This window comes from Ostrinia nubilalis, chromosome 21 (genome assembly GCF_963855985.1).
Source record: "Ostrinia nubilalis chromosome 21, ilOstNubi1.1, whole genome shotgun sequence".
Lineage (NCBI taxonomy): Eukaryota > Metazoa > Arthropoda > Insecta > Lepidoptera > Crambidae > Ostrinia > Ostrinia nubilalis.
In genome coordinates this window covers 9316180-9343022 of record NC_087108.1, presented here as the reverse complement: position 1 = coordinate 9343022, position 26843 = coordinate 9316180, and the positions used below count along the sequence as shown (strand labels likewise).

General features: G+C 38.3%; 2 protein-coding genes across 2 annotated transcripts in view; one reads left to right on the top strand and one right to left on the bottom strand.

Annotated features, from left to right (window-relative positions):
* LOC135082393 (caskin-1-like) overlaps nt 1-22420 on the bottom strand; it is a 39994-nt gene extending 17574 nt beyond the window's left edge. The window contains exons 1-8 of the mRNA XM_063977188.1: nt 22037-22420; nt 6529-6639; nt 5651-5915; nt 5461-5583; nt 5271-5393; nt 5081-5203; nt 4943-5013; nt 4574-4742 (exon numbers count right to left, since the gene is read on the bottom strand). Of these exons, the coding sequence (XP_063833258.1) occupies nt 4574-4742; nt 4943-5013; nt 5081-5203; nt 5271-5393; nt 5461-5583; nt 5651-5915; nt 6529-6639; nt 22037-22198 (1147 nt within the window). The 5' untranslated portion in view covers nt 22199-22420. The remainder of the gene's footprint in view (nt 1-4573; nt 4743-4942; nt 5014-5080; nt 5204-5270; nt 5394-5460; nt 5584-5650; nt 5916-6528; nt 6640-22036) is intronic.
* A 289-nt stretch (nt 22421-22709) lies between these two features.
* LOC135082338 (CDP-diacylglycerol--inositol 3-phosphatidyltransferase) lies at nt 22710-26828 on the top strand. The gene is made up of 4 exons (XM_063977126.1): nt 22710-22856; nt 22938-23072; nt 24856-25173; nt 25485-26828. Exons 1-4 carry the CDS (start codon nt 22808-22810, stop codon nt 25643-25645), a joined length of 663 nt encoding a protein of 220 aa, XP_063833196.1. The 5' UTR covers nt 22710-22807; the 3' UTR covers nt 25646-26828.
* Nucleotides 26829-26843: the final 15 nt, after the last annotated feature.

Here is a 26843-nt window from a genome sequence, read left to right as displayed (position 1 = left end):
ACTGTCACTGTGGCGTGTTTGTACAAGCCTTTCAACTGTTTAATGTATCAATAGTCAATTTGGCACAGTTGAAGAGACTGAAGCACTGCCCATGTTTCAAACGAATCGAAGGCTTTCTCATAGTTCACAAACGCAAAGTGGCTGTTTATACTCCTTGATCTTCCGTATAATCTGCCGTTGCGTATATTATTATGGTATATGGTAGTTACTAAAGCCTTTTCGGAAACTGGCTTGTTCGGGGGGCTGAAAGTTGTCGAGCCTGCTAGCGTGACAATTCGTAATGACTATCGAAAACAGCTTGTAGACATGGCTCAGAAGCGAAATGGGTCTATAATTCTTCAACAAGGTTTTGTCACTTTTTTTGAAGAGGAGTACCATTCTTCTAAGTGTCGGATCAATCTAGCTAGCACTTATTTTCTATAAAAATGTGTCAAATGATCCGTCAGACAGGCTATCCACAACTTATCCAAAAGTGGTGAAACCGGCCCGTACTAAGCGATTGTGAAATATGCCCTTTTTTATGTGACAGGAGGCAAACGAGCAGACGGATCACCTGATGGTAAGTGATTACCGTCGCCCATAGACCGACCTTAATGTCAAATAATAATAGTTTAAAAAACTAATATTATTTGACATTAACATAATAACAGCACTAAAAATCCAATAATCATCAGGACCCTGGACATCATCTAGCATTAAAGTGCTCGAAAAGACAAATCCAACGAACCCAAACTCGATGACTTTCCGCCGTTTCGTTTAGGAGTTCCTATGGCTACCTCCTGACTCCATCATTAGGACCCTGAACATTATTTCTAGCACTTAAAGATCTCGAAAAGACATCCAATGAACCCAAACTCGATGTGATTCCGCCGTTTCGTTTAGGAGTTCTTTTGGCCACCTTCATCAGACTAGCTGGTACCACAATATTGTATTGTCATTTCTAATCTACATTATAATTGCCAAGTTTCATGATGATACAATACTTAGAAGTGCGTGTAATTCAGATTCTAAGATTCCATTACATAGTTAGTTACATACACGACGACCTAATAAGAGCGTATTAAAAACGAAAAAAATGGACAATTACATTATTTAATTACGTGTAAAAAGACATTTCTGTCATCTTACATATCATTAAAACGACATTTCACGACGAAAAAATAAAATATAATAAAGGTGCAGTTGCCAAGAATATTGCCGAGAAAGTTCCCGAGAATATTCTCGGGAACACTGAGAATATAGTAGAGTGTATTGTTTAATATACACTTATCTGTTGACTTAATTTAATACTATTTTACTTAAGAAAGTTTGTTTATTTCCATTTGATAAACATGATTCTCAACCTTTCTCACTTAGGAGAACGCTCCCGGGAACGCTCCCGAGAATATTCTCAGTTGAGAGAGCGTTCTCGGGAACGGCACATCAATAGTCATGACTATGTCCATCCTGCGGCGCCGGCTTATCCTTGAATTTGGGGACACGTTGACTTTTCAGATAGATCCAGTTAATTCTGTAACCTATTACTGATATCGTTTGAAAGAGCTCGTGAAGCACTTTCAAGATCAGTAAGCAGTTTTTCGATATCTTGTGTAGTTTAGAAATAATCGAATGAGATCACTTATCGTTTCCACCCTGTATTAATAGCACTCACAGTGAACTGCTCACTAGTCTGCACTCAATAATCAAATCAATAAATAATTATAAAAAAAATATAAATAAACATAAGTTATAAGTTGCACTTTCACATCGACAATAGAAAATATATCATTTACTGAAACAAAAAAGTACAACTATTAAAACAAAAAGGAGTAATCTAAACTCTGATTTTTAATTCGACGGAATTTTGACATTTCGGAAGTGTTGCCAACATTGAAACATTCCCACTAAGGATGGAGAGCATTTTCACAAATTAAAAAATAATCCTTTCTTGAATTTAAGGTTTCACTTAAAAAACTAAGGCTTATATTAATTAAATCCCTCATTTTACAATCACTGGTAAATTTCGGGAGACAAACAGTGTTTTGGTAGACAAAATCTCAATGTTTCCCTGACTTTCCAGGTGACCCCTCTATTTCACTGACTTTCCCTGACTGCTATGAGCTTCCCTGACTTTTCCCTGACTTTCCAGAATGTGGACACCCTGTTTCAATTCCGATATTGGATTCCGATATTAGATCTCAATATCGGAATTCCGATATTAATATCGGAATTGAGTTCATGTGATATAAAATTAATATTTGGTTATATTCGTAAGAATTCTGGATTGTTTACAATAAAATAATGATTTTAGTCAAAATCTTTAATTTGGTACAAAACAACACTTCATAAAATTGAAGTATTTTAAAACCATTTTTACGTTATGGGTATCCATTGCATTTGGTTTTTTATGTGACAAGAGGCAAACGAGCAGACGGATCACCTGATAATGAATGGTTACTGATAATGAGCCTATATGGACTAGCAAATAATTAAAGTGTTTTTGTAAAATCACAGGTATCAAACAAACTTTTACTCCTTCATTATATTACCCTGTTTTATGTTGGTGAAACGAATTTTAGAGTCATTCAAATCACGTGTTACAAAAATTGTAGAGCGTGGTAAAAAACTTGAATATGCTTGTAATTTGTTCCTTTGATTATCGATGTACAACTCACAAAACCACTAGCCAGCCATATGTCAGCCATAGGACGTCCACTGCTGAACACAGGCTCCGATGCTGATTTCCACAATTGCCGGTTGGTTGCGGCCTGTATCCAGCGCCTTCCTGCTACCTTTATGAGGTCGTCGGTCCACCTTGTGGTTATGAGTCCTACGCTGCGCTTTCCGGTACGTGGCCTCCACTTCAGAACCTTGCTGCCTCATCGTCCGTCTGTTTTTCGTATTAAGGCAGAACCGTTGGAAGACCCTATCACAATGCTCGAAGACCTTAATCGAGTTTCCCAACAGGTAGGCTTTTGAATGAATATGGAAAAAACGAAGCTTATGTCGAATGTCCATGTTGCTCCTTACCCAGTTTCGGTTAGGAGCTCGATTCTCGAGATTGTTGACAAGTAAGTATGTCTATCTCGGACAAACGATCAGCTAGGTAAGTTAGATGCAATTTCGAAAAAGAGGTAAATCGTCGAATACGAAGACGAAACTCTTCAATTAGTGTGTGTTACCAGTGATGATATACGGCTCGAAAACGTGGCCTTTGAATATAGGGCACAACGTGCTATGGACAGGGATAAGCTTGGTGTTTCTTTACGAGATCTAATCAGAAATAAGGAGCTCCGTAAACTAAGGTCGCTGACATAGCCAGACGGATTAGCAAGCTGAAGTGGCAATGGGCAGGACACATAGTACGCAGAATTGACGGTCCATAGTCCAGTAAAATTAATGTTTGAAAGGGAGTTGAGATGTCGTTCTTTGTTGACCACGTACCTATGGCAAATGCTAAAATTGATTTGGAACTAGTTAAATTAACCATAAATAGTAAAGATATTAAAATATTTGCAGTGGAACAAAAAGTGATGGTGAGAGACATGAGAAAATCATTGGTCTTCGCCAATCATGTACTTTGGGCTTTGTGGCAGGTTGTGGCGAGTTTAAACGCTTTGTTTAAAACCTCAATTAAAACTTTTATCTGATTCCGATATTACGATATTGGGTCGCTCAATATCGGAATTGAAATATCGGATCTCGCAGTCCGAGATTCCGATATTACGAGATTCCGAGATTCCGATATTCATGCCCTACTGCCGCCCTGTATGGCTCGCGTGGAGACCGACGCGGGCGCCGGCGCGTGGTATCTCGGGCGTCGCGGCGCCGACTCCGCCGCCAGGTCTTGTAGAGAGTTGGAGTGTAGTGCGTGTCCCAAACGCACGGGTATATAGCTAAGAGAAGCACTTACAGGTGTCGACGCCGGAAGGCAGGCTGCCCGCCCTATAGCACGCGTGGAAACTGGCATGGGCGCCGACTTCGCCGCTACTAGGTTTTGTGGTGAGTTTGAGCGCGTAGCGCGAACGCGTTAAGAATATAACTTACAGGTGTCGACGCCGGAAGGCAGACTGCCGCCCTGTATGGCTCGCGTGGAAACCGGCGCGGGCGCCGGCGCACGGTGTCGTCGGCGCCGCCAGGGCTGCCAACCAGGTCTTGTAGAGAGTTGGAATGCAGCAGGTGCCACGAGCGTGCTATTATCTAGCTGAGAATGTGACTCACAGGTGTCGACGCCGGAAGGCAGGCTGCCGCCTTGTATGGCTCGCGTGGAAACCGGCGCGGGCGCCGGCGCGTGGTGTCTCGGGCGACGCGGCGCCGACTCCGCCGCCAGGGCCGCCACCAGGTCTTGTAGAGAGTTGGAGTGCAGTGCGAGCGCGCTGGTATCGATCTATGAATATAACTTACAGGTATCGACGCCGGAAGGCAGACTGCCGCCTTGTATGGCTCGCGTGGAAACAGGCGCAGGCGCCGGCGCGTGGTGTCTCGGGCGACGCGGCGCCGACTCCGCCGCCAGGGCCGCCACCAGGTCTTGTAGAGAGTTGGAGTGTAGCACGTGCCGCGAGCGTGCTTTTATCTAGCTGAGAATGTGACTTACAGGTGTCGACGCCGGAAGGCAGACTGCCGCCTTGTATGGCTCGCGTGGAAACCGGCGCGGGCGCCGGCGCGTGGTGTCTCGGGCGACGCGGCGCCGACTCCGCCGCCAGGGCCGCCACCAGGTCTTGTAGAGAGTTGGAGTGTAGTGCGTGTCCCAAACGCACGGGTATCTAGCTAAGAGAAGCACTTACAGGTGTCGACGCCGGAAGGCAGGCTGCCCGCCCTATAGCACGCGTGGACACTGGCGTGGGCGCCGACTTCGCCGCTACTAGGTTTTGTTTAAGCGCGTAGTGCGAACGCGTTAAGAATACAACTTACAGGTGTCGACGCCGGAAGGCAGACTGCCGCCTTGTATGGCTCGCGTGGAGACCGGCGCGGGCGCCGGCGCGTGGTGTCTCGGGCGACGCGGCGCCGACTCCGCCGCCAGGGCCGCCACCAGGTCTTGTAGAGAGTTGGAGTGTAGCGCGTGACGGGAGCACGCAAGTATCTAGCTACGAATAGGACTTACAGGTGTCGACGCCGGAAGGCAGGCTGCCGCCTTGTATGGCTCGCGTGGAGACCGGCGCGGGCGCCGGCGCGTGGTGTCTCGGGCGACGCGGCGCCGACTCCGCCGCCAGGGCCGCCACCAGGTCTTGTAGAGAGTTGGAGTGTAGCGCGTGACGGGAGCACGCAAGTATCTAGCTACGAATAGGACTTACAGGTGTCGACGCCGGAAGGCAGGCTGCCGCCTTGTATGGCTCGCGTGGAGACCGGCGCGGGCGCCGGCGCGTGGTGTCTCGGGCGACGCGGCGCCGACTCCGCCGCCAGGGCCGCCACCAGGTCTTGTAGAGAGTTGGAGTGTAGCGCGTGACGGGAGCACGCAAGTATCTAGCTACGAATAGGACTTACAGGTGTCGACGCCGGAAGGCAGGCTGCCGCCTTGTATGGCTCGCGTGGAGACCGGCGCGGGCGCCGGCGCGTGGTGTCTCGGGCGACGCGGCGCCGACTCCGCCGCCAGGGCCGCCACCAGGTCTTGTAGAGAGTTGGAGTGTAGCGCGTGACGGGAGCACGCAAGTATCTAGCTACGAATAGGACTTACAGGTGTCGACGCCGGAAGGCAGGCTGCCGCCTTGTATGGCTCGCGTGGAGACCGGCGCGGGCGCCGGCGCGTGGTGTCTCGGGCGACGCGGCGCCGACTCCGCCGCCAGGGCCGCCACCAGGTCTTGTAGAGAGTTGGAGTGTAGCGCGTGACGGGAGCGCGCGCCGCCGCCCGCCGACCGCCGCGGAGCCCGAGCCGCGCCCACCCCCCGCGCCGCCGCCTCGCTCGCCTGGTCGTCTTGCTGCTCCACCTCCTCCAGTAACTCCTGCAATGAGGCCATGATGTTAATGCCCAGTTTTTCCTGACTGACAGTAAATACATATAGTACACTCTACTGAGACTAGCTTGGTACATGAATTTAGTTTGTAAAGTAATTAATTTGTAATTAGCTAAAACCAGTTTTAACTTAAATTTTGTAGTATGTCTGTCGTTTTAGCACAAAAATATTGGTATTTAGAATCAGAGAAGATACGTGTATAAACACGAATATTTTTTGTAAGCCCCACCTTAGCTGTTTTAAAATGAAGGATTCATTTGAAAATTTAATGAGAAACAACAGCTAGTCATAACATTATCTGCAAAGGGCACTGAGGAACTGAGCTTCATAAATGGATGAACTACAATAACATTAGCTTGCAGTAACGTGAGAAGTACACGATTAAATTCCAATGCATACCTATTCCAACGACACCTATAAGTTATGTGCAAATTAACCATAACCATTGAACCAGCACTAACACAATTTGCTGATCCAGCTCAAATGTATAGAATACTATTGACTATTAACTTTGCTTTCTCGGGCTAATTGAACTAATTGATACCACACTGGATTGCCTAATTAATTTACATTGAAATGTATGTAATATAATATAACACACCTTGAAAAGGTTGCTTTTGCCTTCAAGATCTTTGGGACATTTATAATTCATAGCCTCATCCAGGAGCGCGCGGAGCTGTCCATCGTCCAGGTTCACCACTTGTTTGTTGTTCTGAAACAATAAAAAAAACGAGTAAAAAACACATACAAGTATTACCAAATAGATTTCCATAAATTGATTTAGATTGTACTGTTTTGTTTAGGATAAAAAAAAGAATTGAAGTGATTGTTTATGCATGCAAAATGACTCCAGTTTGGTAGCAAAACGCACCGAATCTGTTTTAAAACAAGACCTGTTGATAGTGCAGCAGTAACGGCTGCTAAAATGGGCGTAAATATACGCAAAAAGGAAATAATGTCCATACGAGCGGCGGCCGTGTATCGACGCATTAATGTCAAGGCTAGAAAGTCCGATTGCCGGCCTCTCTTATCGGCGGACCTCTGGCCGAAGATGGCGCTGCTCTACTCCTAGTTACCGCATCGAGTGTCGTAACGATAAGTGATATTCAAAATCAAAATCAAAATTATCTTTATTTGTTTAGACTAATTAAATTAGTTCTTGCAAATCGTCAAATGCTCTTAAGGAGCCTATACATGTCTCATTCTTTTTTTGCCCTACCAGCCTATACCTATTGCTTGTTAATAGCTTTATGATCGACTATACGCGATAGTTATAACAACAAGAGAACAACAGTGCGACTTCCATATCAATCGGATTGTGAAGAAAAGTAAACACAGTTATATTTTTAAGTGCGGACGGTAACAAGTTTTTGAGACTATTAACTTTGAATTTTATGATAGATTTACAAGATCTTATGTATACGTGCTAACAAACGGCAATTATTGAGTTACTATAGAAGATAATAAAAATTCATAATGTACATTGTACAATAAACAAAATACATACAGTAATCATCGATGATGTGCGAATTAACACAAAACATTATCATACCTTGCCAACTAAAAGTGATAATTAATGCAAGGTTCCGGATAAGTTCCGTAACACTTACAGATAGGAAAATATTGTATCAGCTACTGTTTTTTCAATGTTTAATCACAATGAGTAACCATACGACTACCACGGACTATTTTTAGCACAGGCTATTACAATTATTTACCAATAATCTTACATGAAAGCTGCTTCAAAGCAAACGGTGTGTCACAACAACACTATTATTATTAGCCGATATTTGAATCAATAAAACTTTTTTTAAACACAATCCATCCAACGTCCATGGAAAAACAAAGCTTGTTTTAGGTAAACAAGGTAAATTACTATCGATCCTAATGGGCATCACTGGAAAAACCATATAGGGCTTCGACAGCGAATTGGGGAAAACCAAATAACTTTACTGCGATTGTGCAGTGTAGATGCACTGGTTTTGTTTGCAATCTGACCTGTTTAATGGGCATAGTTCACCATCAGGTACGAACGGTTTGCGAGATTTTGATAATTGAAATTGTTTGAAACAGTTTAAACTAGATAAACGATTGTTTTCATTGCTGACACTTTGTATCCGTGTAGGTTTCGCTCGGAACTTCCAACAGGTTGGATGCTGAGCGGCTCGCGGCGCGCTGCGGAGGTCGCTTTGTAAGCCTGCGCAGGTAGCCTGCGTCACTGGCGGCGAGCCACGACACGCACGCCACTCCGAACGGATCCGAACTTCACAATAAAACACCAGATTGCATCGCAAATTGCCACAATGAGTCAATATTAAATTGTAAGATCACACAATCTACTGATACGTACACTTTCTGCCTCTCGCCAAAATAAAAGCAAACTAACTTGACAGGAAAGTACAAAGTAATAATGTAACATTAGACGTCGGCCGAAAGTCGTTAAACTCCGCTAATCTAATTTAATCAGACTCATTACGAGCGATTCTTCGAAAGCAACAGCAATTTTGTTACGTCATCGCCAGACGAAAATATGAAAAGTTGTCAATACACGTCGAATGACGAACAAGCGAGTCATCGTTGTTCACAACAACAGGAGCGCGGAGGCCTACTGACCCAATTGTTTAGACAATAGATTTTTCATTTCATGTTATTTTTATGGAAAACAAGGAGATAAACTCCATAGTAACGAGAATGTAAATACTAAGACGAAGGTAAAGTGGGGGCGGGAAGGGATGCGAGTGGGAGGGATGATTAAGTTTCCGAGAATAGACTGCTGAATATTATTACTGAAGCGTCAATTGCGTGCGTTTTCAAGTTACATTAGCACGTCCGCGTCCTCATGAAGTAAACATAGGTACTTAACCTGGTAATATGCCATATCGATTTAAGGATTGGCTCATGGCAAACAGGCTAGTTTAAATTGGAGTTAATTTGGTAATTGCCTTGCCTTTTAGGGCATTTAAGAACAATGATTATTGTAGAGTTACTTTGTTACAAATAGTTACAATTTTAAAAAAATGGATTGGATAGTTAAAAAAATACTGTAACTTTTATTACAACAGTTTAAACTAAGTTTGAAAAATGAAAATCCTTTCAAATGTTGAATCCAAATACGCGATTGCTCAACTAACACACTTCCACATTCATTACATCTTAATCACTTCCTTATGATCATTATTTAATTTTGGTATCTAAACGCAACTTCAATGATGAAGTGACGACGTAAACGGCCTATGTAATTAGCGGTGATGGTGGCACTGATAACGCGACGCGTCACAGCGCCGCTATGTCAAAAGTGGGATGCGTGGACGCATGCCAAGCTGCTGACGAAAACGAGACACACTGTCTCGCAGATATAAACATATTCACACGTAGCCTGATAAATCACGAAAGTAAAATCTTATTCTGGGCAATATGAATCAGTGCTCCCGAGTATAGGTGCAGTGCACCACAGCCAGGTGTGTACGTAACTCTATACGGTTTTTGTTTATGTTTCGGTATTGTTTTCGACAAAAGCCGGTCTAGTGCATGTTGTGTTGTTCGGGAAATCAGGGCGCATCTTTGTTTCGAGGGCTGTCATGAAGACATAGACGTAAATGTACAACAGAAATCATCTTTTTCAGCCTATTCCCTACTTTTAGAAAGAAATAACAAAGTTAAAATAGATCTGCTCAACAATATGTAATTTGGTTTCAATATCATCCAATTTACATAAGCCAAAATTTCAGCTCAATCAGTTTGGTAGAGGTAAACCTTACTTAAAAGTCGCAGACTTACCACGACACAGCACAGGTGACAAGAAAATTAAAGTTCGTAAAAATTCAGGGAAAACAGTAAAAACGAAGAATTCTGATTGTAGCAATTTGCTATTATTTAAACAACGATTAGTTAATGAGTAATTACAATCAGTATACTAACAAGTAACATTGCATATAGCCGGCGCATTGCAAAAGCACAATTATTTGATGAACTAGCTTGAGCCTTGTATATAGGGCTTTAAAAATAAAACATGACGTAGTTGTACCTTGAGTCGGTCTTTTCAATTAAGTCAAATGTTATTTACGTAAGTGACATTGCGTAAAAATACGTGGAGCTGAGTGTAGCATTTGGTAGCGACAGGTTTGCATTTACTTTAGAGTGCAAAAACTTGGTCAAGCGTGAAACTACATTCTTTTTTATATTAGCAATAAATCCATTTTGACACAGGCTTCCTTATACTGAGTTACGACGACGTTGTACTTTATTAATAAAAAAAAACAAACAATTGATCGTTCGAGACCCAACTAATTACAAACATGTTTCACCCCTGCATTCTGAATAAATACAGAATACCACGTAGCAATGCAAGCGAAATTTAATCAGATGTAAGAGCAGCTTCAAATAACGTCGGTTTAATCAATCAATACGAGTAGAACAGATATACCGCTAGATAATAAAACATACAAACCAAACAGAAAAAATATATTGATTTAAGTTAACAAGTACCGCGCATGATGTTAGCTTTTAGATAAGTATCAGCTTACAGAGAAATGTTATCGACTGTGTATTCAATGCTCATTGTCTTTTTTCTAATGTCAGATTATGTTAATTATGTACCATTTACTAATTATAATAAGTTTAAATGACATCTAAACATATAAAAATGTTACATGTACTGCCAACTTTGAGGCGTTTGAAAAAGGCAACTCAGTCTATTTTTAGAAACACAAATGAATTAGTAATAAAACATTACGATTAAAACGATACATATTGATTCGGACGCAACAGTTAAACTTCCTAAAAAATCGTACAGTTGGAAAACCGCATAATTTATAATGATGAAAAATAAATGGCTACAACATTTATGAGACTAATTACAATTTTATTGGAATTGGCAACAATTTATTTTTCTATAAGCCAAAACTTTTTGGGACTGTGGGAATAGGTTCCTTAATCTTGCTGGGTAAATTGAAAAGAAAGAGCTACCGGAAGCACGAACGTGGATGAAGGGAGAGAGGTCTTTGAAGTGCCTATCCCGGAAACACTAGGCGGTGAATTTTATGAGCTGAAGGAAGGTTGTAGGGAAAAAATACAATAACGATTTTATCTGCTCATTTCAGTTATACGATGTTACTGTCAGCAAAAGGGTTGAAAATGCTGAAAATATGACATGACTAGCTTTCCGCCCGCGGCTTCGCCCGCGTGGAATTTTGTCTGTCACAGAAAAACTTTATCGCGCGCGTCCCTGTTTCAAAAACCGGGATAAAAACTATCCTATGTTCTTTCCCGGGACTCAAACTATCTCTATGCCAAATTTCATCAAAATCGGTTGCGAGGTTTAAGCGGGAAAGCGTAACAGACAGACAGACAGACAGAGTTACTTTCGCATTTATAATATTAGTTGGGATAAAGCGATGATCGCATAGCAAGGTTTTTAGTTTATCAAATTATTTGTAGTTCCAGGGAAGGTTGGAGGAGAAAATATTATGGCATAAACAGATAGAAGTAAATGTTATAGTTATGACTTATGAATATCATGGCTTTATTCTTGTAGGTATATAGTTTGTTCAAGAAGTAATGGTCTGTCGTCTTTCGCGAATTTTCCTTTAATTCTGTCAGATATAAAATTAACATTTTGAACAAAGTTGACCAGTCGAATAACAATAACAGCGTTTTACATGATATCACACCTTACGAACTTACATAAGAATAAACTGCGCAGTTTGTGGGCAAGCAAGACGAGATTAAAAAACCTATTTGAAATGACAAACAAATTACTTATGAATTAGGTCTACGTATCAGTAACCTTAAAATAATTAGAATCTGCGCGTGTAGATAACAGTTGAACCCAAATAATTTGGATCAACTCTAGGCAAACAGAAACTGGCTTGCAAAGATTTATTCAAAATCGTTAAGCGCACACACCACACAATAAAAGCTATCAACATTATCATATAAATCCCCCGACGCGTTTTAAATGTTGTCTGTCTGTATACGTTAATCCCGGAAACTAAGATAGTTATTTTCACAAATAGTTACTTTCGTTTTATACTATTTCTGCGTACTTGTCCAAACGTCCAAAGTCCCGGATTTCATAAACAGAATATTATTTTGGGACAGGCTTATTATCCTATAGGGCTAGGGGATAGACTTTTAAATAAATAATGAGATAGTATTTTTATGTCAAATAATATGTAGTTACATGAGCAAAGTCTGGAGGCTAGTCAACAAAAAAAACGGTGTTATTACATTTCAATTAGTATCGAAATAATCAGCTGAAATATATTACTGGCACAAAAAATGACACAGAGGTCATGTTAACATAAATAACATTGGCCTGGCCCAAGCGAGAGACCTTAGTAACACGTTAATTATAATTATGCGGTATTGGACAGATAATGGCCGACTCCCGCCAGCGTTATTATGTTTTGTTTACTTGTCAGTAGTAATGCCCACCATCAGCATGAGTTTAGTGACTTCGTTATCGCACTGTAATATTTTATCTTTTGACTGATAATGGAGATAAGACTTGCATTACGATATCATTTTAGATTTTAAACGACCGTGACGTCAGGCCTCATGCTACATTTTGACTACTTCACTAAGGTTTTGTGATATCAGGATCACACAAGATGAATGAAAGAACATCATAAGATACCCGAGTTTCAAATGCATTATCTCTTTATTGGATCTCATGCATAATGCTGATAAGGCATGACGAGCAAAATATTCCTACTGATTGTATTGCAGCTCAAGGTCTGGCTTAGGCTGACGATTGTTGCCGCCGTATGAATTTTATGCGTCCTCGGCTCGTATCGAGTATTATCGGGAGGTTTGACGTCACGGGTCCGTGCGGCCCTCGGCGGGACCTCCGGGGCCCGGGGTCACGGTCGTGCCAGGAGCGGGATCGATGGCCCGCCCTTGTGCCCATTAAAACGCACCGAGAGGTGCTTCCGTTTTCATTTACCTTCTCCGCTTGAGCTTTTACGGGAATAATCGTTATTGCCAAAGTTACTTTTCCACGAATTATGGTTTCTTTTCTTTCAAGCATCAAGTTGAACAATAATCAATTGTTGTTATTGTTGTTGTTAAAAGGCCGTCTTAATTTCTCGTTTCATTTGAGTGAAATCGATATTTGACAATATTATAGGGTTTTTTGTAAAACGAAACTTAGAAGGAATTAATAAAGGTTCTTTTATTCATTTTCAATCTCGGCCTATGTTATTAATTAATTGCTTTTCTATTTAGGTCTACTATTACACGCTTAGTGACGTATCAAAACAGAATGATAGTGAAAGTTCGAATGTAACCAAAACACGGACGAATTTAAAATATCTACTTAATGATATCTACCTTGATTTTGGAATTAATCCGATTACCTACAGTTCCAGTTCAGCGAAATAGCAGTGCAACCTTGCAACAGGTTTTTGTTAATTTCTGATGTAATTAAACAATTTAAACGGCGAGTGACTGTATTAAAGTAAATACGATAGAACAACTTATAAAATGCGATATGTAGTAGAAAAATATTTGCGTTCTGACTACGTATCAAACTATGTTATTGTGGTTGTAGTAATAGATGCTGATTAAAAAAATAACACGGATGTGATGTCGATCGTCTGTATTCAAAAAGTTTTATTTAGAAATTAACGTTGACCTAGCTCCATTGTGATTATAGTGGGTGCCTACAACATTTATCAGTTGTGAGATAATGATCGTAAACGACGCCGCTGCGAGCTGCGGTCTTAACTGGGCTGCGTGTCATTAACGAAACCACAAAGAGAAATAATTAGCATGTGACCGTCTGACCAAACCGCTGGTAAATAACACTGATAACTGAAACTTGTGGAACTGACTTTCTATCGCTTCATAGATAAATAATGGCCGATTGATTTCATGTTTGAACTAAAAACTCCTTGTCAAAGTGTCAATTACTATAATAAATTAATGATTAATTTGCTAAAGAGCACCAAAACCAACTATTACGCCTTCGAATTTTGGTAATTTATTGCTGTGTGCCACCTTTTTCTAACCTCGAACTAAAATATTGTTTACAGGAATTTCAAAGACAGGCGACACGCGAACTTTTGTCTTCGTGTCCATCATTATCACAGCACAGTCTTAGAATGATAGCTTCATTAAAATGCACGACTGTTTCTGAGAATCTGAGCCTAATTTCGAGGACGAGGGTCGAGACCAGAAAAGTTTCGACTAATTGAAATGAGGTAGACTAAGGTACAATTTACGTTAGGTAGCATTTTGAATTTTTTATGGTATTCATTATCTTTTTACTTTGATTTTTCTTTTGTATTCAACGAAATTAACATCTTTTTTTAGTTCTTAGTTAGGTCGGTATTACAGTGAAACCTGGTTAAGTGAGACATCAAGGGACCTGCAATGTCGTTTCACTTATAGAGGTATTCCATTTACCCAGTGTCTCAGATATACAGGTATAAATAAATATCTGTCTCATTTACAGAGGGTTTCATTAATAGAGGTGAGAATACAGGTTATTTCAGTTATACAGGTGCGATCATTAAATTATTCTACAAAGAGTAGATTTTGGCACATTAAATTCGGCACAAACTTCTTCGCGTGTCTTCCCACTTTCATAAACGGATATTAACTTCAGTTTTTCACGTAATGATAACGATTGTAGCTCTCGTTTTGGCATTTTTCAAATAAACATCTGTATGATAGTAAAGCGAAACTAAAACTGAAGGTAATTGAAGCTCAAAATTTGTACTTACGTACTTGGAATTACGTGTGGAATTTGTGGGTAGAATAAGAATGAGTAAACAAACAATGTTATCTCAGTTACAGAGGTTTATGCCTATAAAATTTACTCGCTGTCTTAGTTATAGAGGTAACTATGATGATAAATCGAAAGAACAAATCCCAGATATAGAGGCTTACCTCGTCCCACTAACAGAGGTAATTCAGTGCCAAAGTGTTGGGACCTCAGCATGAGTTCCAGTTATGGAGGTTTCTCACTTATCCAGGTCCCACTTAACCAAGTTTCACTGTATAAGTTTACGTTTTTTGGAACAATAGTTAGAAGGTGAACCAAAATAGATTTATTTTACAAACATAATGGATAGATATGGCAATTTCTGAATTGAAGTATTTACAGCGATTAAATAATGAATGTTTGTATGTAGCTGTTACTAATAACACAGATTACCTAATAGTTACTGCTAATGGTATCAAGATAATACACAAATCGAATTACTCGACTAGAATATAAAATTGTTTAATGTTTCTCGGCAAAGTTTCCAAATCTGTAGAGTTGGCTCATTAAGCTAAGCATTAAGTTCAAAGGCAGAACAAACTACCCCATACGTGTGCCAATTCTGGGCCGTGGTGTGTTCCCGCCTGGAACAATGCCAGTTCCGTATTTTCAGGTTAAGTGGAGATTTCGGCAACTGATAATCTTTGAAGACCGACACAAATACTGACAAAACAAGGAATAGATAGCAAATGCTTACTCTTCGTCACATTATGTAATATTAAACACACATTTCAAATGCCTATTATTTTCAATTTGCGCACATACGACTGAAGTTTACGATTTACCGTAACTTTATATGGAGGACATGAAAATAAAATAAAAATATTCAACGCACACGCGTTGATATCTTAGTTGGTAGCTCTTTGAAAATCAAGATAATAGTATTTTGTGTGCATATCATCTCCATAGAAAACATATTCTTATAATAATTACGTTACTAATAAAAATATGACGATGAGTGGTGGTCTTATGGATTTAATGTGCGGCCCCTTAAAAAACTAATTAATGTTTAAAATCATAATTTCGGAGAGCCAAAGCCTAAGCCCGTTTATGATAAAGTAGTACGCGGAGCGTGACGGCGCTCCCGCACAAAGGCTCCGGGAGCTTCCGTTACGCGCGTAAGTCTACACCGTCGCCGCTATGCCGCTGTTGTCGCCAGCCCGGCCGCTATACCTACGCTCTGCTTTGGAAGCGCTTTCGCGGCAGCCAAGCGTGCAAACGGTACAGGGCACAACAATTCGTTTCAATTAAACCGACTTCGTTTTGGTAACACATTTGTACAGTAACAGTAGTTTAAAAAACTTTATCGTTGTGTGACTAGATTTACATATTATGCAAAACAACAAAAAGTTAGGTGACGGCCGCTTATACAAAACTTTTGACGAACTCTTGAAAACTAAACCCAAAAGTTAACAGGAAATAAGTTCACTTTTCCGCCGAGATAATCTATCACTTATCGATACACAGGGGAGATTACAGAAAAAAAAAAGTTTTAGGGAACGTAATGAGCACGGTTTCCTAAAATAACAGATTTTGATAACATTGTTGCTAGACAAAAAGAAGTGGTATAGAAATATGATGAACAGTTCCCGGTAAAGATTGTACAGGTAACAAGTATGAATCCTCTGTTAACAAGCGCAAGGGTCGAGATGGGGATAAACAGGTAAAATATATGATAACGAAAACAGGACACGTCCATTGTTAACCGTCTAGGCCCGACGCGGCCATTCTAAACCCAACGAAATATAAAACCAGGTCAAGATGACCGCTTAACGCTAACTGTATCAGATGCATACAGCCAAAATGTAAGACACAAATCAATTACTGTAATAAGTTTATTATAACTCTATATTAATATGTGATTAAAATGAATATGAGCACTAAAGCGTACAATCCATTACCGAATATTAAAAAATAGTAACTTACGTGAAAATAATTCGTAACCTTAGCAACTAATACACTTTACTATATGACATTGTCTGCCTAACTAGCACAATAACTGTCTGCGACCGCCTACTTAGTAGGATATTAAATTATTGCAAAACAAATTGTAGGTACGTACACCATTAACGACATTAGTTGTATTACCGCTTTCACGGAAAAATAACTACTGGAATGTCCAATTAAACCAGAATAATAATGAACTTTAGCGTGATCGTAGAACATTTTTCGCTTGCGGTATAAATTTATTTGAGACTGCATTTCATGCGGTAGATTTAGTAACCATCCCGGGCTATGTAAGAAGTGTTATTTTATTGCTACCCGCCGCGTGCCATATAATTTTACAAAAGGTTCTTTTAAAAAAAGTATCCACAGGTTTTCAATAATAAATGGAGATTGATGCGAATTATAAAAACACAGAACTCTTACAGCCTTGAAGGTACATAATAAATCATTAAAACGCAATAAACTTGCATGTTTTACCATGGAGTGCATTTTAAACTTGGATTATTTCTCTAATTTCAATCGCGAGTCGCGGTTTTATATTTTTTGTTGACGCCGAAGCCGGAGTCGTCATTTTGCACTATTGTATTGTAATCCCGAAATGAGAAGTTACCTACTAGTTTCGAGCTCGTCAATCTGCGACAAAAAATTGATGAGGCTGTTGTATGGATGCCTTGCTATTTTCAGCGAGCCATCTGTTCCGTTCTACACGACAAACCTAGTAAAAAATTGATATAATAATATTGTAATGTTGTTTTTCCCTATCTGTTATTAATACTATGACAATAAATATTATAACAAGGTTAGATTATTTGTAAATGTTTGTGAAGGATATGAATTTAATAGTAATCGAATAAAGGTAAATATAGTAAGTAAATAGATGAGTATTGAGTATTGAGTATTCGATCTACGTCGACATTACCAACCAAACCTTATTATCCAGGGAATATCTTCCTGCCTAGTTAACAGGAATTTGTGTTTTGTTCATTTATATTAAAGTTATTATGTGACTTGTTTTACGTATTACCACAGAATAAATAGATATGTACGTACTTCAATGTCTTCAATACAACATCAACATAATACTTTTCTAAAATAATGTAGACTTCCAAGTTTGTAAAGCTTACAAGCTTTTATGATAAATTAAATATGTATAAAGGTCAAAGGATAATAGAATTCAATAGAGCGCAATTTAAGACAATAAAAATTTACCATCAACTCAACACCGCTACTTTTCCGATTTTCTAATAAAATTTTCGACTGCATACTGTCTGCAATGCAGTTCCAACAGTGGGCAGCAAAAACTAAGGATATTACGTCATTTTTCAGACAAGAAATTTAGCGCAATGGAAAAATAAATGCTCATCTCTTTCGTAGAACCAATTGATCTGGTGCTAACAAAACAAGTAAACCGTTTCAATTGTATCGCCGCTAAATTTATATGCTACAATGATACTTACTAACTCAAAGTAAGAAACACACACGTATCTTTTCTCATTATATTTTACACAACGGTACATTTCGAGTGAATTGCATGTTTTAATTACCAACGTTCACTGAGGAAACTTAATGTTATAAACGCAATTGTTGGACGCTATAAACAAGCTTTGTATCAAAATGCGTAAATGTAAGTGCTACGGAATTTTAGTACAGATTAAGGTCAGCTCAAAATGGCAAGACAAAGTGAGCCTGTGGTCCGATCAGGTCACCTTAGGAGGCCCTTCTGGCGGGGAGTTCCACTGATAATCCACTAATCCGCCCGTATCGGCCAGTGAGCCCAGTCGGATATTCGCAAAGCATTTCCCGACGTAAAAAAGGAGATCTCTGACATAGGAAGGGGGGTGGGTGGGTGATTTCTTTCTACTCCACTGTATAGGCGTCGTGGGTCTCGTAAGACTTCTCGTAGACGAAAGGAAGCTCAAGATAAGAGGGACAGGAGAAGCGGGTTCTTTTTGTCCTCTGAGGTTGACTTATAAAAAGTCCGTGGTCGTTATTGGTACATACATGTACAGGTCAATCGTCCATCAATGAAGCCAGTGCCACAGCGTAAATTTTCGCGCAAGTAGTTTGCTGGTGGGCTAGTGGGGGAAGGAGTGACTCCTTCGTAACTCGTACTATTTACATTTTAAACGCTTTTCAAGTTTAAAAGCTTAAGACAATGGAAATCGAGATCTAAAGCGAAACCTCGTCGCACCAATGGCACCTGAAGACATCGTATATTTTAGAGAGTTGATCACTGACCACACCAGTTACAAAATCGGGGAAAGCACACTACATAACTCCTCGTAGCCTCTCTTCACTGGATAGGATACTAGTATATGAGTATTCCACAAAGCACTGAAAAAAACAATTTTGTAGAAGCTGTTATCTGTGGATGCTATGTATACCAGTTATAAATAATTATTGTTTTCTACCCTTTTGCTTTCTTAATAGTCTTAAGCTTTTAAGTATAACATGGATGGGATAAACCAACAGGTATTCCTATTTCCTACTAGAAGCAATGGAAGCTGAAGATGGATTTTTATTATTTTATTCTAATGGATCTAAGATCCGTTGGCTAATGCACCAGAGATATAATTTAAAATAACATATTAATAATGTGAAATTAGAGGCTTCTGGATCTGGACATGTGTCCAAAAACCTACTTGTGTCAACCTAACTGGCTAGCTTTTGTTTGTTTACAAATAAATGTACAATGGAATGTCCAAAGATTTCATATGTACCTGACTAATTGCTTTTAAATTACCGTCAGTTGCTTTATGAGAAAAAGCATTTCATCAGCAGGCAATCAATAATATGCTTGGTAAAAATATAGTAGAACTTGTCTACTTTCATGTATAAAAGGATGTCTAACTAAATCATGTATCAATTCATGCTGTTTGTTTCCTTAATAAAAAAAAAAATAAAAAAAAGATTTTATCTAATCATTTCTTAAAACTATCATCATACTAATAATTTATCTAGTTTACACTGCACAAAGCATGGACCTCCCTTAGACAGAGGCAAATAGAGGAATTAGCCTGCACTCCGCATACTGGCCAGATGAGCTGTAAAAACTTAATATGGAATTATAATTATATTATTTATTCAGGTTTTTCAGGATTGCATCACTTGATAAAGTTGATACCTAATAAACAACATTAAGCATACTTGTCAAAGGAATCAAGGACACAATATTCAGGTTTATTCATTACTGATTATAATTAATATTCAGCTGATCCTTGAGGAAACTGCATTATAAATCAGTAAATAATTTATGACAAATAAGTCGAAGCAAGAATATGATTTCTATGGTAAATAAATAAATATCTTTGGACAATTTCACACAGCGCTATCTAGCCCCAAAGTAAGCAATTAATATGCTTGTGTTATGGGTGCTAGCTTAACGGATAATACTACATAAATATACTTTTTAAATACATATAGTAACTCCCAGACCCGCCATAGAAATTAAAATTCATCATTTCAATTTCTGCCTGGCCGGGAATCGTACCCGGGACCTATCGGCATAGTAGTCTGTTTTAGAACAACTACACCAAAGGGCCGACATAAAAAACCTACACAGCATCAGTTAAACTCAATGCTCTTTTATTTAAATAAATGGGTAGATTTTAGTTACTTTAAATTGTTATTGCTAATAATACCTGGTTGGAAACTGTGTGATAGTATCACACAATTTTAGTTTACGTCATGATGATAAATGTAATCAATTACTATATTTAATTAATTTCATACTTTTATTGATAGCTTTTTTTTTAGAAATTAAAAATAACAACCATTTATATTTTCCATAAAAAAAACTGGCAATATTTCAAACTTGTTCAATACTCAATACTCAATACTCAATAGTTTATTGCTTCCATAATGTTTACAAAAGGTGTTATTGGTAAGGTAAGATACAATTATGGACCCTGTCGGGCACTGCATTTTAGGAGAGAGGAAGTAGTTCTACAGATAATAGGCTTGATTGAAAAATTGATTGTAAATGATCAATAGAAGAAGTATTCCACACAATATTGAATGTCTAAAAAACTTAAATTGTATGATAAAAATGTGATATCTACATAATTAAAATTGTAAGACCGTATTGTTGTAAGTTTAAACTATTTGTTGGCAATAAGATTCAGTACAATACAATGAAATCAATAAAGTAGGGTAAATAGTAATAAAATTAGGAGTAATTCAGTAGGAATTTTCACTGGAGCATGTCTTAATACAGTCAAATTAAAGAAACAAAAACCAGAAAGTAAAAATATTTAATCTGGGGGCACGGCAGTGCCCCCACCAAGTCGAGCAAAAAAGCGGCACGGCCGTACCCAGCGTTGCCAGACGTCCCGATTTTGGCCACACTCACTTCATCAGACTATTGTTTGAAACTCCATATTATTCTAAAGAATAATTTTTTTATTTCGATTTTTCTTTTTTTATTCTAAAGACGAATTTAACGATAGAGTAAATCTGATTTAAAATATTATTGTTTTGTTAAAATACATTTTCTATGGCTACTTTTGCTATCTATTGTCACGTAAACGTAATTTTAAGTCAAATAAAAGGATAAATATTTGAAAACCTTTGATTATATACGTTTTTTTACTATGTCTCGCTTCTGACGGAAGAATCCCGCTATTTTCACTCAAAAAGTACCAAAGTCCCGACTTGGCGAAAAAAAAAAAACTGGCAACGCTGGCCGTACCATCCTTTTCTCGAAGCAATTCAGGCCATTTTCGATTTTTTTTTATGCGTACAATATAATTTTCTAAAGCTCCCTGTCCGTGATAGGAACAATATTTACGTTCATGTACTTAAATATTACCTACCTACAGTACTTATGTTCATGAAGTCCACAATAAAAACTTGTTTGTGTGTAGTGATCACAATAAAGTTTATTGATTTCTATTTAGCAAGTTTGACTGAATAAGGTAAATAGAGTAACTAAAAATCATAATTGGGCAGTAATCTACAGTAAAATATAATAGGAATTAAAAAAGTTCATGGACACGAGTTACAAATAGTCACTATCTATTTTTCTCCACTTTTTTACACTACATTTTGGATACAATGAACAACTTCTGAGTTTTTGGCCATTCTACAATATTATTTTGAGTGAAAATGTGTCGCTGTGTAACAATTTTTAATAACAATCATCATCGTAGTTTCTTCACTGTGTACGTCTAAATCGCATGCCCGTGTTACCATTTGGTAATTGGTACACACAAATGCATTATTTTTGACGTCTTTCGCCATTTTTACCTGCATAATTGCGGTTTCCGCACGTTTATAATCATACAAAATACACGAATAATAGCATATTATCGCTACAGTAAAATGATGGACAGGATTTAGATAGAACAAACAAATAAAATCTCAAATTAAAAAAGACATTAAACCCGCTCACCTCAACTTCAGTGTTGGCAGCCGTATTTGAAGGTTTGTGATCCGAATTGGTTTGCTGGTCATTCACGATGTTGTGAAGAAGTTTGGAGTCATCATTAGCTATTGTTACGGCACTTTTATCCGGGGCTTTCGGTTCCTTATCATATTCCGGCGGAGGAGCCATCTTGAAGGAAGAGCAGTCAGATGACACAAGTCTTATGACTTTTACACACCAAATCACTCTCTACCCCGTTTTTAATATAATTTTACACAACCTAGCTATTAAATCATCATGATTTAGTATTTTTCTACAACATATCTAAAGTTCTTAAAATTTGCAAAACCGAATTCATCATTTTCGACAGCTTCCGACTAACATTTTTAACGACTACACAAACGCCCTCTGGCAAAGCAAGGATAAAACAATGAACAAATATCTTGTTTACACGAATGATGGCGCTACTTGCAAGTAAATCTGTCAAATACATGTAGTTTTTGAAGGTTCCAATTTTCACCACATTCATAATTACGTTTGTAGATAATTAGTCATGAACATGGCAACACTGAATGAGAGCTGAGCTATGCGTAGGGTTGAAAAATGCTTTTCCGTAATTTTTGGTAGCTCATTCTTTTCATAATTCGATTAAGACATATCGTCAAGCCCTACCTAGTGAAATGTCATCGAAGCGAAATTAAAAAAATAAACATTTATTGATTTTCCAAAAGGAGAACCGCAGCGCAGATTCCTGTTTTGCGAAAATAATAATTTACGGATTAAAAACTCTCTACGAAAATGACTGAAACAAAGGAAAACATTTTCTTATTTGTTCCCAACATTATTGGTAAGATATTATTACTCAAATAAGACTGTATCATAGTTTTAGCTCATTGTTTACTTTAATGGTCCAAATTTATTGTTTCAGGGTTCGCCAGGGTTATTCTTCTTATTATATCGCTGTATTATATGCCGACACACTGCATTGTAGCTTGTACTTGCTACGTTACTTCTGCATTACTTGATGCCTTTGATGGTCATGCAGCCAGACTCTTCAATCAAAGTAAGTATTGTGTCTGTTGCCCTTGGTTGTAAGGTATCTTTTAATTGAATTAGAAATGTTATAGTACATGCATGGTTGTATTGTTAAATTTAAACATCATTCAGTTTATTTTGTTTTGAATTATTTAAAAGTTTAAAAGATATAAGTTCAGCTATACATGACTTAAAATTCAATTAACCTTACAAAATATGTAAATGAGTTTTGAAGATGACCTATTGTACTCACGACTAATTGACATTGCCAAAATTATGTGCATATAGTTAAAAGTAAGGGCATTGCTTTATCTATAAGAAATGAAGCACTGTGCTAAAACTTATTTATTCAAACTTTTGCCTACAACTTTATTCCTATATTTTGTTATTGGCTGGAACTTAGTTCTATCTCATACATCAAAATATCACATAGGAATTTGTTAGACATAAATAATGTTACAGGGTATATAAAACTTGGGCGTGAGGGTTATCGAAGCCCTACTGAATAGATACTTAAGTTTATGATCATACAGTGGAATCTCTATAACTCGAACCTCGTTACGTCAAAATCCTCAGTAAGTCGAAAAAAATTGCCATTCCCTTCCGCTGAGCACCTAAATACGCGGTATCTCGAATTATTTAGACTTTGTAACTCGAACAAAATGTTATTTCCCTACGAAGTATTGATGATACATATTTATACTCTATAACTCGAAAAAAAAAAGGGGACTCCGTAAGTCGTAGTTAGTAAAATATAATAACGTCTTACTTGGAATTCCCCGAAATAATAGCAATAAAATCCAAAATGAATGTTCGGGTTCGGGGCTTCTAATCTATTGTTTTTGTCTTGTACACGTGCAATGAAAGAATACATCAATGAAACTTTCTAAGTAACACAGCTGTGAACGTGATGTTTGTCCTTGTCGCCACAGGACACGATTACTTATAGCGGAGCTTGTCCGTCCTCTACAAGTCGAAATTTCAGCAGTTAAGTCCTTGTATCTCGAAGTTCTTGTTAAGTCGAAAACTCACTAACTCGATTTTTTTTGCATTTCCCTTGAGATTCGAGTTATAGAGATTCCACTGTATTACTTTTGTTACCAACGTAAACTACAAGCATTTCTAATCAGATAAAAAATATTAGTCCTGTTGACATTGTGATATTTTACCCGTCTGAAGAAAAAGTTATCTATAAAATTCTTATCTTAAGCCTAACTTTTTGTATACCATAAAAAATATTAGGATGTAACACAGATAATTTTATAACTTTTAACAAATGAATAATAGAAAAATTGTTCTCCGCCAAATTGTTTTAAGAATAAAAGTTGCAGCACTAACTTTTGAAAATTAAAACACAAAATACTAATCTCATTCATTTTTTATGTTTTCAGTAGTTATGGAGAGATAAACAAACAAACTGACATGCATGTATGAATCAGTGAAATAAAGAGTGTCAATATGTTAAACTTAGGGAGGATAACCATTGACCGGCGCGCGTCGGAGCGCACTTACATGGCCGTAAAGAAAATAGTATTTTATTAACAGTTCTTAACTGATTAACTGACATTTCAATCCGGACGGATGCGCGAGCATGCGTCGGAAGCCGGTCGGCTCCGAGCGTATTCCAGCGGATAAGCGCGCAGACGCGCGCATTTTGGCCGAACGGACGCTGCACTGCGCGCCGACTTGCGCCGGTCAATGTGAATCCTGCCTTACAGAATGCCCAAGTATCCATACCCACCACATAAAATATGCTACACATTTTAATTAAACATACCTTTTATTCAATACAATTTACTCTGTGATTTCAGGTACAAAATTCGGTGCTATGTTGGACCAGCTTACGGACCGCGCCGGCACAAGCTGCCTCATGATGACCCTCGCGACCTTCTACCCGCAGTACACCTTCTGGTTCCAACTGTCCATGGCCATAGACATCACCGGCCACTGGCTGTATCTCCACACCACAACCCTGCAGGGGAAGACGTCCCACAAGTTCATAGACATGTCGGGAAACCCTATCATGCGCCTCTACTACATGAACAAAACCGTTCTGTTCTGCATGTGCGCCGGAAATGAAGCATTTTATGCGGCTCTGTATGTGATGTACTTCTATACTGGACCCACAGGTAATTAAACAATATTATAATCAAGTAAAAAATATTGTAGAGTCCTAGGTCCTGGTGTAATGATGCTGCATAAAGCAGTAGTAACTATTCAGTAATCTGTCTTTAGTGCCGCCGCTGCCGCAGCACTTGTCCATAAAAACTGCAGATGTTTCACACATTTTTCGGTTGCCGACACCAGCAATGTATCTACGTGATGTGTTACTTAAGCCGCACTAGCGATACATACTCTCATACTCTCAATAATCAGTATTTTTATAAACATAAGCTTTATATTATACATGGTATAATATTTACGTTTCTTTCTATTTCAGTGTTGGGCATGGGGCTGTTTAAGCTGATTGCGCTCGTGAGCATGCCTGTCGCCGTCGTCAAGACTGGCATCACGATACTGCACATGGGCGTCGCTTCCCTGAACCTGGCCACAATCGACGTCAATGAGCGAGCTGAAATCGCTGCCAAACAAACCAATTAAGGGATTTAACAAACCTCGATGATATCTCTGCTGCAGATATTACCCAGACTTCCAATTTACCCCAGTGATCTTATTCCACAAATTATTTCGTTATATTTGGCTCTAAATAACTGTCACTTCGGGGTGCTAGCATGAGTAAGAAAGATGGATAATAAAGCCGATACATTGTTTTGAAGTTATAACTGATATTACATCACATTAAGATTTGACAAGGACTGGGGATATCTAAATAATCAGACATGTTTGGTACAACAAAGGCACTAGTGGGTAACTTTACAAAATGATGCGCCTTTATTTTACCAAGCATGCGGTTGTTGAACTGAAGATTAGCAAGATCTACCATTATTATAGTGGCCAAATATTATTATTTTTGTACAAATTGTGCTAAAGCATAAAGTATTACAGCCTTATTCCAAGATATAAATCTACTTGCATTTAAGTTAACCATTGTGTTTAAAAAAATCATAGATTTTTTAAATTTTTTACCACTGTTGTATGTGATTTGTTACCAGTCGCTTATTATTTGTTGTATATTTTATGTATGTATTTATTTATACTATATCTAAGATATTACGTAGTCGGTGTTTAGTGATTGGTGTTGTTATTGTTATTTTAAATTTAATTAATGCAATAATAAGTATTATTATAGTTTATATTGAAGAGGGATTGAAATTTTATAATATAGGGTGACTCAGAAAACATAACATTCAGAAGTTTTGAATCAAAGAACAATAGTATTTTAAGAAAACTAGAAGTCATAAAATATATCGGTCATTATAGTGACTATATCTCAGCAATAGTCTACTTTCTGAGACACTTTCTACACGAAATACGAGGTATGGGTAAAGGAATGTGTAATACTCGAATAAATTAACTAAAAAAAAAATCTTAGCTTCCTCATAGTAAGTTGTGTTTACATAGGACTTGATAGGTGACCAACTAGACTTGGAACTGTTCAATTATTGTATGTTGTGTTGGAATAATAGTTGGGGATTACTCTGTTGTTAGTGTTTAAGTATTTCCAAAGAATTTGAAAGAACAATCAAATACAATAAGGATAAGTGACTAACATCTTGTGAAGTGTCATGGCCTCTATTTTTAAATATGTACCTAGAAATAAATATTTATAATTATGTTGATCTATGTGATTGTGTTTAATGGTAATAAATTACTTTTAAAGTCAGTGTTTCTTTCATTT

Excerpts from the sequence above, each read along its gene's own strand:
- LOC135082338 (XM_063977126.1), top strand. The coding sequence starts at position 22,808 with ATGACTGAAACAAAGGAAAACATTTTCTTATTTGTTCCCAACATTATT. Across the intron at positions 22,857-22,937 it reads ATTTGTTCCCAACATTATTG|GGTTCGCCAGGGTTATTCTT; the intron begins GTAAGATATTAT and ends TTATTGTTTCAG. Across the intron at positions 25,174-25,484 it reads CTTCTATACTGGACCCACAG|TGTTGGGCATGGGGCTGTTT; the intron begins GTAATTAAACAA and ends TTTCTATTTCAG.